This window comes from Bombina bombina, chromosome 4, assembly GCF_027579735.1.
Source record: "Bombina bombina isolate aBomBom1 chromosome 4, aBomBom1.pri, whole genome shotgun sequence".
NCBI classification, from domain to species: Eukaryota; Metazoa; Chordata; class Amphibia; order Anura; family Bombinatoridae; genus Bombina; species Bombina bombina.
In genome coordinates this window covers 1225778724-1225796720 of record NC_069502.1, presented here as the reverse complement: position 1 = coordinate 1225796720, position 17997 = coordinate 1225778724, and the positions used below count along the sequence as shown (strand labels likewise).

General features: G+C 44.6%; 1 protein-coding gene across 2 annotated transcripts in view; it reads left to right on the top strand.

Moving 5' to 3' along the window:
* Positions 1-17997, top strand: part of POLR1C (RNA polymerase I and III subunit C) — a 41504-nt gene that overhangs the window by 723 nt on the left and 22784 nt on the right. The window contains exons 2-5 of one of the 2 annotated variants that reach the window (XM_053712757.1): positions 6291-6362; positions 8567-8674; positions 9021-9153; positions 10050-10166. In XM_053712757.1, coding sequence (XP_053568732.1) covers positions 6291-6362; positions 8567-8674; positions 9021-9153; positions 10050-10166 — 430 coding nt within the window. Of the gene's footprint in view, positions 1-6290; positions 6363-8566; positions 8675-9020; positions 9154-10046; positions 10167-17997 lie in introns of both variants that reach the window. The other variant, XM_053712756.1, reaches the window with a different exon arrangement.

Genomic DNA, 17997 nt, shown 5'->3' with positions numbered 1-17997 from the left:
CTGGAAATCAGGGACTGTTGGCAACTATGCACTATTGAGTGTCAAATCGTAGCTCCCTGACGTTAGGGATGGTTTGGCTGTAAGGAGTGTGTGCCAAGATGGCATCAGACTGTAGGGAGCCCTGGGGGGCACAGATCTATGTGATGGTGGCTGACCCTAGATGTCAGGGAATGGCCTGGTGATGATGGGGGGTGATATAAATGACAGGGAGATCCCAGGTGATGATGGGGGGTGATATAAATGACAGGGAGATCCCAGGTGATGATGGGGGCATGATATAAATGACAGGGAGATCCCAGGTGATGATGGGGGCATGATATAAATGACAGGGAGATCCCAGGTGATGGGGGCATGATATAAATGACAGGGAGATCCCAGGTGATGATGGGGGCATGATATAAATGACAGGGAGATCCCAGGTGATGATGGGGGCATTATATAAATGACAGGGAGATCCCAGGTGATGATGGGGGCATGATATAAATGACAGGGAGATCCCAGGTGATGATGGGGGCATGATATAAATGACAGGGAGATCCCAGGTGATGATGGGGGCATGATATGACAGGGAGATCCCAGGTGATGATGGGGGCATGATATGACAGGGAGATCCCAGGTGATGATGGGGGCATGATATGACAGGGAGATCCCAGGTGATGATGGGGACATGATATAAATGACAGGGAGATCCCAGGTGATGATGGGGGGCATGATATAAATGACAGGGAGATCCCAGGTGATGATGGGGGCATGATATGACAGGGAGATCCCAGGTGATGATGGGGGCATGATATGACAGGGAGATCCCAGGTGATGATGGGGGCATGATATGACAGGGAGATCCCAGGTGATGGGGGGGCATGATATAAGTGACAGGGAGATCCCAGGTGATGGGGGGTGATATAAATTACAGGGAGATCCCAGGTGATGGGGGGTGATATAAATTACAGGGAGATCCCAGGTGATGGGGGCATGATATAAATGACAGGGAGATCCCAGGTGATGGGGGCATGATATAAATGACAGGGAGAACCCAGGTGATGGGGGCATGATATAAATGACAGGGAGATCCCAGGTGATGGGGGCATGATATAAATGACAGGGAGATCCCAGGTGATGGGGGCATGATATAAATGACAGGGAGAACCCAGGTGATGGGGGCATGATATAAATGACAGGGAGATCCCAGGTGATGGGGGCATGATATAAATGACAGGGAGATCCCAGGTGATGGGGGCATGATATAAATGACAGGGAGATCCCAGGTGATGGGGGCATGATATAAATGACAGGGAGATCCCAGGTGATGGGGGCATGATATAAATGACAGGGAGATCCCAGGTGATGGGGGCATGATATAAATGACAGGGAGATCCCAGGTGATGGGGGCATGATATAAATGACAGGGAGATTCCAGGTGATGGGGGGGGGGGCATGATATAAATGACAGGGAGATCCCAGGTGATGGGGGCATGATATAAGTGACAGGGAGATCCCAGGTGATGGGGGCATGATATAAATGGCAGGGAGATCCCAGGTGATGGGGGCATGATATAAATGACAGGGAGATCCCAGGTGATGGGGGCATGATATAAATGACAGGGAGATCCCAGGTGATGGGGGGCATGATATAAATGACAGGGAGATCCCAGGTGATGGGGGCATGATATAAATGACAGGGAGATCCCAGGTGATGGGGGCATGATATAAATGACAGGGAGATCCCAGGTGATGGGGGCATGATATAAATGACAGGGAGATCCCAGGTGATGGGGGCATGATATAAATGACAGGGAGATCCCAGGTGATGGGGGCATGATATAAATGACAGGGAGAACCCAGGTGATGGGGGCATGATATAAATGACAGGGAGATCCCAGGTGATGGGGGCATGATATAAATGACAGGGAGATCCCAGGTGATGGGGGCATGATATAAATGACAGGGAGATCCCAGGTGATGGGGGCATGATATAAATGACAGGGAGATCCCAGGTGATGGGGGCATGATATAAATGACAGGGAGATCCCAGGTGATGGGGGCATGATATAAATGACAGGGAGATCCCAGGTGATGGGGGCATGATATAAATGACAGGGAGATCCCAGGTGATGGGGGCATGATATAAATGACAGGGAGATCCCAGGTGATGGGGGCATGATATAAATGACAGGGAGATCCCAGGTGATGGGGGCATGATATAAATGACAGGGAGATCCCAGGTGATGGGGGCATGATATAAATGACAGGGAGATCCCAGGTGATGGGGGCATGATATAAATGACAGGGAGATCCCAGGTGATGGGGGCATGATATAAATGACAGGGAGATCCCAGGTGATGGGGGCATGATATAAATGACAGGGAGATCCCAGGTGATGGGGGGTGATATAAATGACAGGGAGATCCCAGGTGATGGGGGGGTGATATAAATGACAGGGAGATACTTATAGGGACAGTCTAGTCAAAATTAAACTTTCATGATTCAGATAGGGCATGCAATTTTAAACAACTTTCCAATTTACTTCTATTATCTAATTTGCTCAATTCTTTAGCTATCCTTTGTTGAAGAAATAGCAATGCACATGTGGGAGCCAATCACACAAGGCCTTTATGTGCAGCAACCAATCAGCAGCTACTGAGCAGTGATATCAAGAGAATGAAGCAAATTAGATAATAGAAGTAAATTAGAAAGTTGTTTAAAATGACATGCTCTTTCTAAATCACGAAAGAAAAAAATTGGGTTTCATGTCCCTTTAACATCTTGGCTGTGGTGCTCTTTGCCTCCTCCTGCTGGCCAGGAGTGATATTCCCAACAGTAATTGATGATGACGTGGACTCACCATATCCGGAAAGAAATACATTTTCAGGTAAGCATAAATTTCATGCAATGGAGGAGGATCTACCCTGTATATATTCATGGTGAAATCAGTGGCCCAATGGTTATTAACCCTTTGAAAATATCAGTCACTTATTCAAAAATGAGAATTATGTCACCTATGCCAGTGTTGGCATCAATTTCTGTGCCCAAAACACCACTGGGCCAGGCTAAAACCAATTGCATGTCATGGAGGGAGATCTACCCTGTTTATATTCATAGTGAAATCAGTGACCCAATGGTCATTAACCCTTTGAAAATATCTGTTACTTATTCAAAATAGTAATATTTGTATTGGTGCCAACGTATGCCCTTTTTTTACAGTTTGTATATCTAATTGTATAAAGGGATTCCACCTCTGTGTAACTACATTATATGAATCCTATTATTATTTAAATAAAACCTATAGTTTTATTTTAAAGTCAATTTAAAGCAGTCTGCCAAAAAAATTGTTATAAGAAACCAACTTCCTTGTCGTATAGATGAAAGGGAGATCCCAGGTGATGGCGGTGGGGATAGATGAAAGGGAGATCCCAGGTGATGGGGGGGGATAGATGAAAGGGAGATCCCAGGTGATGGGAGGGGGGAGATAGATGAAAGGGAGATCCCAGGTGATGGGGGGGGGATAGATGAAAGGGAGATCCCAGGTGATGGGAGGGGGGAGATAGATGAAAGGGAGATCCCAGGTGATGGGGGGATAGATGAAAGGGAGATCCCAGGTGATGGGGGGGGATAGATGAAAGGGAGATCCCAGGTGATGGGGGGATAGATGAAAGGGAGATCCCAGATGATGGGAGGGGGGAGATAGATGAAAGGGAGATCCCAGGTCATTGGGGGGGATAGATGAAAGGGAGATCCCAGGTGATGGGAGGGGGGAGATAGATGAAAGGGAGATCCCAGGTGATGGGGGGGTGATGATAGATGAAAGGGAGATCCCAGGTGATGGGGGGTGATGATAGATGAAAGGGAGATCCCAGGTGATGGGGGGGGGTGATGATAGATGAAAGGGAGATCCCAGGTGATGGGGGGGGTGATGATAGATGAAATGGAGATCCCAGGTGATGGGGGGGTGATGATAGATGAAAGGGAGATCCCAGGTGATGGGGGGGTGATGATAGATGAAAGGGAGATCCCAGGTGATGGGGGGGGGTGATGATAGATGAAAGGGAGATCCCAGGTGATGGGGGGGGGTGATGATAGATGAAAGGGAGATCCCAGGTGATGGGGGGGGTGATGATAGATGAAAGGGAGATCCCAGGTGATGGGGGGGTGATGATAGATGAAAGGGAGATCCCAGGTGATGGGGGGGGGGGATAGATGAAAGGGAGATCCCAGGTGATGGGGGGGGGGATAGATGAAAGGGAGATCCCAGGTGATGGGGGGGGGGATAGATGAAAGGGAGATTCCAGGTGATGGGGGGGGGGATAGATGAAAGGGAGATTCCAGGTGATGGGGGGGGGGATAGATGAAAAGGAGATCCCAGGTGATGGGGGGGGGGATAGATGAAAGGGAGATCCCAGGTGATGGGGGGGGGATAGATGAAAGGGAGATCCCAGGTGATGGGGGGGGGGTGATGATAGATGAAAAGGAGATCCCAGGTGATGGGGGGGGGGGATAGATGAAAAGGAGATCCCAGGTGATGGGGGGGGGATAGATGAAAAGGAGATCCCAGGTGATGGGGGGGTGATGATAGATGAAAAGGAGATCCCAGGTGATGGGGGGGTGATGATAGATGAAAAGGAGATCCCAGGTGATGGGGGGGTGATGATAGATGAAAAGGAGATCCCAGGTGATGGGGGGGGGGGATAGATGAAAGGGAGATCCCAGGTGATGGGGGGGGGATAGATGAAAGGGAGATCCCAGGTGATGGGGGGGGTAGATGAAAGGGAGATCCCAGGTGATGGGGGGATAAATGAAAGGGAGATCCCAGGTGATTAGGGAGGTGATAGACCAGGGTTCTTCAAACTAAGGGTCAGGACATTACTGTGTCGCAACACCATATTTACGTGTGCAAAGTGAAAGTGTGTGTGCGTGTTTGTGTTGTATGATAGTGCGTGTTTGTGTTGTATGAAAGTGTGTGTGCGCGCGCGTGTTTGTGTTGTATGAAAGTGTGTGTGCGCGCGCGTGTTTGTGTTGTATGAAAGTGTGTGTGCGCGCGCGTGTTTGTGTTGTATGAAAGTGTGTGTGCGCGCGCGTGTTTGTGTTGTATGACAGTGTGTGTGCGCGCGCGTGTTTGTGTTGTATGATAGTGTGTGTGCGCGCGCGTGTTTGTGTTGTATGAAAGTGTGTGTGCGCGCGCGTGTTTGTGTTGTATGAAAGTGTGTGTGCGCGCGCGTGTTTGTGTTGTATGAAAGTGTGTGTGCGCGCGCGTGTTTGTGTTGTATGAAAGTGTGTGTGCGCGTGTTTGTGTTGTATGAAAGTGTGTGTGCGCGCGCGCGTGTTTGTGTTGTATGAAAGTGTGTGTGCGCGCGCGCGTGTTTGTGTTGTATGAAAGTGTGTGTGCGCGCGCGCGTGTTTGTGTTGTATGAAAGTGTGTGTGCGCGCGCGCGTGTTTGTGTTGTATGAAAGTGTGCGCGCGCGCGCGCGTGTTTGTGTTGTATGAAAGTGTGTGCGCGCGCGCGCGTGTTTGTGTTGTATGAAAGTGTGTGCGCGCGCGCGCGTGTTTGTGTTGTATGAAAGTGTGTGCGCGCGCGCGCGTGTTTGTGTTGTATGAAAGTGTGTGCGCGCGCGCGCGTGTTTGTGTTGTATGAAAGTGTGTGCGCGCGCGCGCGTGTTTGTGTTGTATGAAAGTGTGCGCGCGCGTGTTTGTGTTGTATGAAAGTGTGCGCGCGCGCGCGTGTTTGTGTTGTATGAAAGTGTGTGCGCGCGCGCGTGTTTGTGTTGTATGAAAGTGTGTGCGCGCGCGCGTGTTTGTGTTGTATGAAAGTGTGTGTGCGCGCGCGTGTTTGTGTTGTATGAAAGTGTGTGTGCGCGCGCGTGTTTGTGTTGTATGAAAGTGTGTGTGCGCGCGCGTGTTTGTGTTGTATGAAAGTGTGTGTGCGCGCGCGTGTTTGTGTTGTATGAAAGTGTGTGTGCGCGCGCGTGTTTGTGTTGTATGAAAGTGTGTGTGCGCGCGCGTGTTTGTGTTGTATGAAAGTGTGTGTGCGCGCGCGTGTTTGTGTTGTATGAAAGTGTGTGTGCGCGCGCGTGTTTGTGTTGTATGGAAGTGTGTGTGCGCGCGCGTGTTTGTGTTGTATGGAAGTGTGTGTGATGTGCCAAGCTTCCTCGACAACCACCATTATGATTCCTATTCATTCACACATTGGCTGCTTGTGTCATCCAATACTATTTGCCCTAGAAATGGGATGTTGGTGGTCTCTTGTATATAAAGCTCACCATGCTGTGTGCGCAATAACTCTTACTTTGTTCCTTAGGTTCACACCACTGATTTTCCTGGGAATTATCCTGGCTTTAATGATACCTGGAACCAGGAGAGATTTGAGAAGGTGAGCCCCTCCGCAGCTTGGCTCAGATACCAGATGAATAATTTTATAAAGAGCTCATCTGCATTGTGGGTCTGGCTATAAACTGTCATGTAATGTTGGTAGAAGTAAAAAAAAAAACACCCTGAATAAAAGATCTGATGGGAAAGAACTACTGTGGTAAAAAAAAGTACCCAGTCCCCTCCCTATCTGAACAGGTCAGCTGCGGCCTCTTTAGATCACGTTTTATGAAGGCTGCAAAATATACATTTTCAGTTTATGCACAAAATCTGTTTGAAATCTAATCTCACTGTAAACGGTGCGTGTGCTGCTAAATGCTTAATAACAGCGAGAGATGCTCACCTGTGTGTTCCTGGCTTGGCTGTTTGCAGGTACCACGTCTTACTTGCTGGCATTTATAGTTATTTTTTAACATATTCTGTGTACTATCTCAACTAGACTTGTAAAGCCACCCAAATAATATTATCCGCCTCCTCTCCAAAGTAATTACTGTGTATCTAACCCAGGATGACCTAGCGTAAGCAGCTGGTGTATAGTTATAGAAAAGCCTGTGTTTAGTGCACGTGTAAGACAAGGATACCCAGGTTATAAACAGGGGTCTTACTGGAGCCTCTGTCCTGTATAATAGATCCTATAATCTGCCTGGGTGTATTATACAATAAGATTCCTGTGATCTATAAGTATTGTTCCTTCTCTTTCCATAGATGCACAGGGAGCAATAGAGGGTCGTTACACAAGATTTAAGTTACAGCACTGCCAGGTCCCAAGTGTAAATGTACATCCCACCCCTTCGTACACCAGTTCTTACTTAAAGGGATAGTGTGCTGGAATATTGATTTTCCTTTAATGTATTTCTATTGAGACCGCTACATGTTACATGTGTGGGTAATTGCTTTTTATTTGAAATTGCTGTTTTGCAAATCAAAACTGTTGCCTATGAGATCATGTTCATTTAAATGGGCTGCTTTTTCTCCCTCTCCCCCATAGGTACTAAAATGACCATTTATCTGTTGCTAGAATTGCCATTCCAGTGGTCGGTATAACTAGTCCTTGGGGAAACCATTCAAGGGACAATGTAGTTGCTGATAAGAGTTCATTGTATTTCAAACACCCTTTTAAATGGGTTGGTCTCTCTTTCCCACCCACCTCCACCAGGAGGTTGATTTCTGATGCTGTCTCTTACACATGTGTATAGCTATTCTGTACCCAATACTGCAGTATTCAAATTTCAGTATATGTGGTAATTTCAATAGGTAAATCAACTATTTCACATGACAAAATAAAGGTGAATGAGATTAAACAGTTTAATACACTCCAGCAGTCGAACGGATCATTGTGAGCACCTTAATTAAGAACAGTTTACATTACAGGTTCCCTTTAAAACCACTGTCTGTCTGTCAGAAACGTGCACATGATGTAGAATAACTGCAGTTACTATATACAGGTTGTAAATGAGCATAACAATGACAATTTTAATATGAGTAGAGTAATATATATTTTTCTTCATACACTGAATGTTTAGCGCAGTACAAATTAGTTATAATACGTATGATTTTGGCGCTCCATTCCATCCTAATGGCGTTAAAGCCCAGCATGGAACGTCCTACCATATATGCAGCTTCCCCCTTTGACAAAGGCAAGGATCGGCCTGGGGGGTGCAGGACTAGCAGTGTAGGCAGTCCCTCATGATCTGACCCCGGCCTTGAAATCACGCGATCGCATCGACAGTCTCGTGATATCATTTTTACTAATAGTGTGTACATTGGAACTCCGATGGGAACATTATTCCGCCACAAAGGGGTTAAATAGAAGTGATCTTATTTATTTCCTGCAGTGCACAGTCAGCCATGTTGGCTCACTGATCTACACAAACAATCGCTTCTGCGCCTGGCTCACTCTGCTATGGCTGGTGTGTAGCCAAATACAGGAAATAGCACTGACCTCCAAACCTGTCCTCGGCCCTCCCCAACTGGCCAGATGTTCAGGATTACCTTATGTGAGAGCAGGTAAATAGCCATGTTTACTAATCTGATTATTTCACCTGTGCTCCAGTTCAGATACCCTCAAAATCTGTCCTGTTAGGGAGTCTGAGGACAGGTTTGAAAACCAATAGGATAAGTGACGGTAATGACACTCGCACACAGCTGCCAGCAGGTTGTTGCTTTCTGCATTATTCTCATGTGTGTTGCTCTTATCTTTGTGCACAGAATTTTCGCATTGACATTATACAGATGGAGGATGACCGGCTGGAGTTTGACATGGTTGGAATTGATGCAGCTCTGGCTAACGCATTCCGACGCATTCTCCTTGCAGAGGTACGGGGGGCTGTCAGTGGGGAGTACTTCTGCCCGGCTACATGCGAAGCCACTGTCCTTTCTCCTCTCTGCAAACCCACTCACCCATGTATCTCTTAACTATTCTTCTTTTCTCCTTCTGCTTTACCTCCCTCTCATGATTTCCATCTTCCGCCTCTTCATCCTCTGCTTTATTAGCAATTAGTGCCTAGTGATATTGGCAGCCACCGCTACGGCACTCCAGGTCGCTATGGGAAGCATTTTCATTTCTTATTTTCCTTTATTGCACTGAGCTGATGGTTTGCCCCCTCTGTTTATCCTTTATTCCTTGTTCCATTTTGGTTTCCATTGTTCCTCTGCACTACAGGTGCCCACCATGGCAGTCGAGAAAGTGTTTGTGTACAACAACACATCAATAATACAGGATGAGATCCTGGCTCATCGTTTAGGCCTCATCCCAATTCGAGTTGATCCCAGGCTTTTTGAGTATCGCAGTGCAGGTGAGAAATGTAGTAACCGTGATAATAATAGGGCATTTGTTCCATCCTAAAGCTCCTGTATTGTCCGCCACCCTCCCCCTTGGTAGTGCCACCATCAACCGATGCCCACCCTTTCCTTTTGGTACAGATACACTGCCCTGTACCCACCCATCCGATGCACTCACTATGCCAAGTGCTAGGTCTGATCTTGTGTATTTTGTATAAAGTGCTACATTGTCTAACAGTAACACAAAGAGGACCCATGACCGTAATAAATGAATATCTATATAGCATAGGGAGGAGAAGCAGAGAGCTGATAGAAATCTTCATGTATATAAAGGGACACTAAACCCAACAATTTTATTTCATGATTCAGATAGAGCAGCAATTTTAAACAACTTTCTAATTTTCTCCCGTAATCAAATTTTCTTCGTTCTCTTGCTATCTTTATTTAAAAAGCAGGAATGTGATGCATAGGAGCCGGACCATTTTTGGTTGAAAACCTGGGTTATGCTTGCTTATTGGTGGGTAAATGTCAGCCTCCAATAAGAAAGTGCTATCCATGGTGCTGAACCTAAAATGGACTGGCTGCTAAGATTCCTGCTTTTAAAATAAAGATAGCAAGAGAACGAAGAAAAATTGATGATAGAAGTGAATTGGAAAGTTGATTCTAATTTCATACTGAATCATGAAATAAAAAAATTGGGTTGAGTGTCCCTTTAATAAAGCTAAGGTGACAGGAAAACAATGGGTCATTATGAGAAGCTCAGTGGTTGGTTCATGGAACAGACTTCCAGTAGAGATGGTAAGGGCAGACACTGTAAGGGATACAGGAAGCCTCGGGTCATTTGTGTTTGTCACCTGATGTGTCTGCTTGCTCTCACACCTTGCTTTGTCTTGGGGTTTTCCTCCAGAAGATGCGGAAGGTACAGAAATAGATACGCTGCAATTTGAGCTCAAAGTTCGTTGCTCAAGGAACCCGAGATCCTCCAAGGATTCCTCTGACCCCAACGAGCTGTACCTGGACCACAAAGGTTAGCGAGTTTGTGTTATATAGAGGTACCGTGTAGCAGAGGATTTCTTTTGTCATTTCATGTTTGTCACTTAAAGGGACAGTAATGCCAAAATTAAACGTTCAGGGTTTAGATGAAGCAGCAATTTTAAGAGGCTTTTCAATGTACTTCTATTATCTCATTTGTATAATTCTTTTGGTATCCTTTGTTGAAAACCTACAAAGGCTCAGGAGCAATGCACTACTGGGAGATAGCTGCTGATTGGTGGCTGCACATATCTCTTGTCAAGGGCTTATCCGATGTGCTCAGTTAGCACTCAGTAGTGCATTGCTGATCTTTCAACAAATGATACCAAGTGAATGATGCAAATTTGTTAACAGAAGTAAATTCTCTAAATGATAAAAAAAGTGTTTGCTATGTCCCTTTAAGGCTTTTATGTGTCTGTTTAACCCAACAGAAAGATAGAAATAAATAAAATACTTTGTGTTATTGAGCTGCACAGCGAATCATTAGGTGACAGCAGCATTTTAGCAGGAAAAAAACCATTCTTTCCATTTTAGTGATCGTAAAGTGACCTCTGTATGAGCAGTAAAGTGACCTCTGTATGAGTAGTAAAGTGACCTCTGTATGAGCAGTAAAGTGACCTCTGTATGAGCAGTAAAGTGACCTCTGTATGAGTAGTAAAGTGACCTCTGTATGAGCAGTAAAGTGACCTCTGTATGAGCAGTAAAGTGACCTCTGTATGAGCAGTAAAGTGACCTCTGTATGAGTAGTAAAGTGACCTCTGTATGAGTAGTAAAGTGACCTCTGTATGAGCAGTAAAGTGACCTCTGTATGAGCAGTAAAGTGACCTCTGTATGAGCAGTAAAGTGACCTCTGTATGAGTAGTAAAGTGACCTCTGTATGAGTAGTAAAGTGACCTCTGTATGACCAGTAAAGTGACCTCTGTATGAGTAGTAAAGTGACCTCTGTATGAGTAGTAAAGTGACCTCTGTATGACCAGTAAAGTGACCTCTGTATGAGTAGTAAAGTGACCTCTGTATGACCAGTAAAGTGACCTCTGTATGACCAGTAAAGTGACCTCTGTATGACCAGTAAAGTGACCTCTGTATGAGCAGTAAAGTGACCTCTGTATGAGCAGTAAAGTGACCTCTGTATGAGCAGTAAAGTGACCTCTGTATGAGCAGTAAAGTGACCTCTGTATGAGCAGTAAAGTGACCTCTGTATGAGCAGTAAAGTGACCTCTGTATGAGCAGTAAAGTGACCTCTGTATGAGCAGTAAAGTGACCTCTGTCTGAGCAGTAAAGTGACCTCTGTCTGAGCAGTAAAGTGACCTCTGTCTGAGCAGTAAAGTGACCTCTGTCTGAGCAGTAAAGTGACCTCTGTCTGAGCAGTAAAGTGACCTCTGCCTGAGCAGTAAAGTGACCTCTGCCTGAGCAGTAAAGTGACCTCTGCCTGAGCAGTAAAGTGACCTCTGTATGAGCAGTAAAGTGACCTCTGTATGAGCAGCGAAGTAACGGAGCACTTGTGGTAAATCTCATGCGATTCCTCTAAATATAAAGCGCTGCAGCACACAGGCTCATACTGACATCAGTACTGTAAGGTGACGTTATGCTGTCGCGTAGCTTTGTCACATTTCTAGTGACGGCACATAAAACAGGTGATACATTGTTCTTACTCGTATAATCTTTTACATTTAGAAACCTTTAAAAAAACAAAGTAGAAATAAAGTTAATCCAAACTGCTTGGGACTGATAAAGGTTTGGATTTTGGAATATTTGCATCTGTAAAATGGGACAGTTTGAAGAGGGGATGGGACCAAGTGTCATTTAGGCAATATTTCCATATAATAAAGCTCATGTAAGTAACTAAAGGTAGTTTTATGTCATTTTTAATACGTTTGTTTCTGACAGGCAGGAAAAATAGTAATTTTTTTAAATTTTATTGTTAAAGAAATATTAATTAAAAAGTTTGGATTTTGGGAATATGTTCCTGTAATACAAATAAAGCCCATCTGTTCCCACTGCTGTATAGAATGGCTAAAGACTCACCAGTGTGGGGTTTTGCTTTCTCGCATGTCTCTATTGTAGGAGCTTACCTTCACTCTAACCTGTGACTCTTGCCCACTGCCAGCGTCTGGCTTGTCTGTGCCACCTCTGCCAGGAATGCCATCTCTTCCTTATTGCAATACGCTGTATTCTACACCACTGGCAGTTGTCACACGACCCTCTTTATGGTCTATACACAGTTGCTGTAACCTGCATTCTCCACCACCATGCAGAATAGGGTAATGTTCTCAGTAAAGCTCATGGCCTCATTTGAGTCCAGGACCGAGGCCCTAGGGCTGGGTCATTTCCCTTACTTACCTCTTCCTGGCACTTTATTTTATTATTTATTTACCATCGACCTTCACAAAAAGCTCTAGGAAAGTGACCCTCATTGTCCCATTCTGATACTTTGGGTTCCAGACGTTATTTCTATCTTCTGCCAGGGTCAGGGTCAAGCAGTCATATGTTACAGCAGTAGGGCAGGAACACACAGGAGATGCGTTAGTCATTGTGCCAGGGTCAGGTACCTTCAAGCAGTCATATGTTGCAGCAGTAGGGCAGGAACACACATGAGATAAGTTAGTAATTGTTGCAAGGTCAGGTACCGTCAAGCAGTCATATGCTACAGCAGGAACACACAGGAGATAAGTTAGTAATTGTTGCAAGGTCAGGTACCTTCAAGCAGTCATATGCTACAGCAGGAACACACAGGAGATACGTTATTAATTGTTGCAGGGTCAAATACTGTCAAGCAGTCATATGTTACAGCAGTAGGGCAGGAACACACAGGAGATGCGTTAGTCATTGTGCCAGGGTCAGGTACCTTCAAGCAGTCATATGTTACAGCAGTAGGGCAGGAACACACAGGAGATGCGTTAGTCATTGTGCCAGGGTCAGGTACCTTCAAGCAGTCATATGTTACAGCAGTAGGGCAGGAACACACAGGAGAAAAGTTAGTCATTGTGCCAGGGTCAGGTACCTTCAAGCAGTCATATGCTACAGCAGTAGGGCAGGAACACACAGGAGATACGTTAGTCATTGTGTCAGGGTCAGGTACCTTCAAGCAGTCATATGCTACAGCAGTAGGGCAGGAACACACAGGAGATGCGTTAGTCATTGTGCCAGGGTCAGGTACCTTCAAGCAGTCATATGTTACAGCAGTAGGGCAGGAACACACAGGAGATACGTTAGTCATTGTGCCAGGGTCAGGTACCTTCAAGCAGTCATATGTTACAGCAGGAACACACAGGAGATAAGTTAGTAATTGTTGCAAAGTCAGGTACCGTCAAGTAGTCATATGCTACAGCAGGAACACACAGGAGATAAGTTAGTAATTGTTGCAAGGTCAGGTACATTCAAGCAGTCATATGCTACAGTAGGAACACACAGGAGATAAGTTAGTAATTGTTGCAAGGTCAGGTACCTTCAAGCAGTCATATGCTACAGCAGGAACACACAGGAGATAAGTTAGTCATTGTGCCAGGGTCAGTTACCTTCAAGCAGTCATATGTTACAGCAGTAGGGCAGGAACACACAGGAGATGCGTTAGTCATTGTGCCAGGGTCAGGTACCTTCAAGCAGTCATATGTTACAGCAGTAGGGCAGGAACACACAGGAGATACGTTAGTCATTGTGCCAGGGTCAGGTACCTTCAAGCAGTCATATGCTACAGCAGTACAGCAGGAACACACAGGAGATACGTTATTAATTGTTGCAGGGTCAAGTACTGTCAAGCAGTCATATGCTACAGCAGTAGGGCAGGAACACACAGGAGATAAGTTAGTAATTGTTGCAGGGTCAGATACCGTCAAGCAGTCATATGCTACAGCAGTAGGGCAGGAACACACAGGAGATAAGTTAGTAATTGTTGCAGGGTCAGATACCGTCAAGCAGTCATATGCTACAGCAGGAACACACAGGAGATAAGTTAGTCATTGTGCCAGGGTCAGTTACCTTCAAGCAGTCATATGCTACAGCAGGAACACACAGGAGATACGTTATTAATTGTTGCAGGGTTAAGTACCTTCAAGCAGTCATATGCTACAGCAGTAGGGCAGGATCACACAGGAGATAAGTTAGTAATTGTTGCAGGGTCAGTTACCTTCAAGCAGTCATATGCTACAGCAGGAACACACAGGAGATAAGTTAGTAATTGTTGCAGGGTCAGGTACCGTCAAGCAGTCATATGCTACAGCAGGAACACACAGGAGATAATTTAGTAATTGTGCCAGGGTCAGGTACCTTCAAGCAGTCATATGCTACAGCAGGAACACACAGGAGATAAGTTAGTAATTGTTGCAGGGTCAGTTACCTTCAAGCAGTCATGCTATAGCAGGAACACACTGGAGATACGTTATTAATTGTTGCAGGGTCAGGTACCGTCAAGCAGTCATATGCTACAGCAGTAGGGCAGGAACACACAGGAGATAAGTTAGTCATTGTGCCAGGGTCAGGTACCTTCAAGCAGTCATATGTTACAGCAGTAGGGCAGGAACACACAGGAGATGCGTTAGTCATTGTGCCAGGGTCAGGTACTGTTATGTTCTGTAAAGATATGTGGTAGAACAGGTGGTAAATAAGTTTAGGTACCTAGTATCCGCTATAGTAGGACCACTCAGCCTCACACCAAACCTTGGATTCACACAGATTTAACTTACAGGAATCCGGTTTTGCTCATTGAACTGAGGGTCACTACTGCAGGGTACAGAGTGAAAACGGAGCTGTCACGCAACCAGGTTACAGGAAGCCTGTATTTCAACAGATAGGAGGAGTATCTATAGATAGAGTAGGTAGTTTGAATGATATTTAGGATTATGTTATCAGATATAGTTTATGCAAGGATAAGATAGTAACAAACGATAAGTCACTTAGTTAGGTTCAAGGTGGTCACAGCAAATGATGTTAATCAAGCAGCAGTTCAAACAGAGTAGGCAATGTAACAGGCAGTTGAAGTTAATCCTGTATTTTAGTGATAGTAACAGTCATTGAATACAGTGCTTAAGTAGTTTGCTTACTTGAGAGACAAAATGATATCCAAATAGAGTAATAAAATATACAGACCAATTCCTGATGGTTATTTGGAAGGCTAAGTCAGAGCCAGATGAAAACCTTACTGTATCCTGGATGATTGTTTGTAGAGAGGACACAGCGCGGTACACGCGCTGCAGACACGCTGAGATGCCGGGTGTGACGTCACAGCCACCCGGTGTAACAGTTAGGGAATTGAAAGCAGCTCCTTTGGTTCCTAAGAAACTGCAAGTAATAGAATAGGCACACCGGCACACAGCAATGAAGGATTAATGTAGGCTGCAAAGTTTCAAAACAACAAGTAAGAAATTCCCACAGATTGAGGAAAGGCTAGGTGTCTTCAGAGAGGAGTCACATAAAGTAACTGATTCAAATTACCAAGCGAGGAACATAGAGAGGAGGGGCCTTAAATAGGAAAAGAGGATTCAGAATTAAAGGGACAGGATTGTAATAGTGAATACCCTGACAGGACACCCCCCTCAAGGAGCCGCTCAGCGGATCAAGGACCTGGACGGTGAGGATTCCTCCTATGGAACAAGGAAACCAAGCGTGGAGCCATAACATTAGTAGCAGGCTCCCAAGAGTCTTCTTCAGGTCCATAACCCTTCCAACTGACCAAATACTGAAGGTGGTTTCGAAAGTATCGAGAATCTTGAATAGAATCAATCTCGTACTCCTTGTCATCTGTCACATGAGTTAAAGAAGTATCCATCGAAGATGTAGCCCTGATAGAAGCATAGGGTTTAAGGAGTGAGACATGAAATGTTGGATGAATTCTCATGGAAGAAGGTAATTGAAGAGTGACTGCATTCACATTAACAACATTCTTAATTTCAAAGGGACCCAAATAAAGTGAAGCAAGCTTTTTGGAAGGAACTTGTAATCTTATATTCTTCGTGCTTAACCAAACTTTATCTCCCACCTTATATTCAGGAGGTTTAGAACGTCGTAGATCATAGTAATGTTTTTGAGCTTTTTGAGCATCGAGTAGTAGTTGTTTAACAGTGGCAAAACCTTTCACTAAGGTATTGATTTTATCATTAACAACGGGTATAGGAGAATTTTTTGGAGTCTGAATGTCATAAGAAGGATGAAAACCGTAGTTAAGGAAGAATGGAGACATTTTAGTGGAGGAGTTGAGCATGTTATTATGAGCAAATTCAGCAGTGGAAAGGAGAGAATGCCAGTTATCTTGTTCTAGAGAACAGTAACAACGGAGATACTGTTCCAGGGCTTGATTTGTTCTCTCAGTCTGCCCATTGGTTTGTGGATGAAAAGCTGTACTTAACCTCCTAGAGATGTTGAGGGATTTACAAAGATGTTCCCAAAATCTAGAGGTAAACTGAGAACCTCTGTCACTAGTAATGGAATTTGGTAGACCATGTAATTTGACAATATGATCTATGAAAAGAGTAGCTGTTTCTTGAGCTGTGGGTAGACCTCTATGTGGCAGGAAATGGGCCATTTTAGAAAAAAGATCAACAATGACCATGATAGTGTTGAAGTTAGCAGAAGGTGGCAGATCGACAATAAAGTCCATGGCAATATCTGCCCAAGGTCTTTCAGGTACTGGAAGAGATAGAAGGTATCCGTAGGGACGTGTATGTTGATGTTTTTTAGTAGTGCAAAGAAAACATGTTTTGATGTATTGCTTGATTGTATCAGACATTTTGGGCCACCAATAATTCCTTGAGAGGATATGAAGAGTCCTATGTACGCCAGGATGACCTGCTAAAGAGGAATCATGAGCTGCTGCTAAAAGTTGATTCCTGAGATCCTTGGGTACATATAGCTGATCATGATGATAGAACAGTTCATCAGAATGTTTATTTAAATTGAGGTGTGTTATTAATGAATCCTCCTTCTGTTGCAGCTTTAGGGTCTCCAAGAAATCGTTTGTTAAACAAATGATTCTGTCCGCAGGTATCACTGAGGCAGGTGTCAAATGATCTTGTGGCTTAGGAGGTATACGAGAGAGGGTATCTGCCTTAAGATTCTTAGAACCTGGACGATAGGTGATCACATAATCAAAACGTGAAAAGAAAAGGCTCCAGCGGACTTGACGAGAAGTCAGGGTCTTGTTTGACTTTAAATACTCTAAATTACGATGGTCTGTGTAAATAGTAATTGGAAATTTTGTACCTTCCAAGATATGCCTCCAGAATTCCAATGCGGATTTGATGGCAAGCAATTCCTTATCACCAATACCATAGTTTATCTCAGCTGAGCTCATGACACGAGAGTAGAATGCAACAGGATGTAATGGCTTTTCTTGAGAGGCCCTCTGGGATAGAACAGCCCCTATTGCAAATTCAGAAGCATCAACCTCAAGCGTAAAGTGACAACTGGGATCTGGGAATTGCAAAATAGGGGCTGAAGTAAATTTATTCTTGAGGGTAGTGAAAGAGTCCTGAGCTTTACTATCCCATGAAAACCTGATATGTTTCTTAGTTAAAGTTGTTAATGGTTTAACAATATGTGAGAAATCTTTAATGAATTTTCTATAAAAATTCGCAAAACCAAGAAACCTCTGGACATCTTTTTTACATGAGGGCACTGGCCATTTGAGTATAGCTTCTACTTTACTGGTCTCCATAGTAATCCCAGTAGGAGAGATACAGTAACCCAGAAATGAAATAGAGTTAGTATTAAATATACATTTCTCTAGTTTAGCGTAGAGATGATGTTGTCTTAAACGAGATAGAACTAATTTTACATGTTTTAAATGATTTTCAAAAGTGTCTGAATAGACGAGAATGTCATCTAGATAGATAACA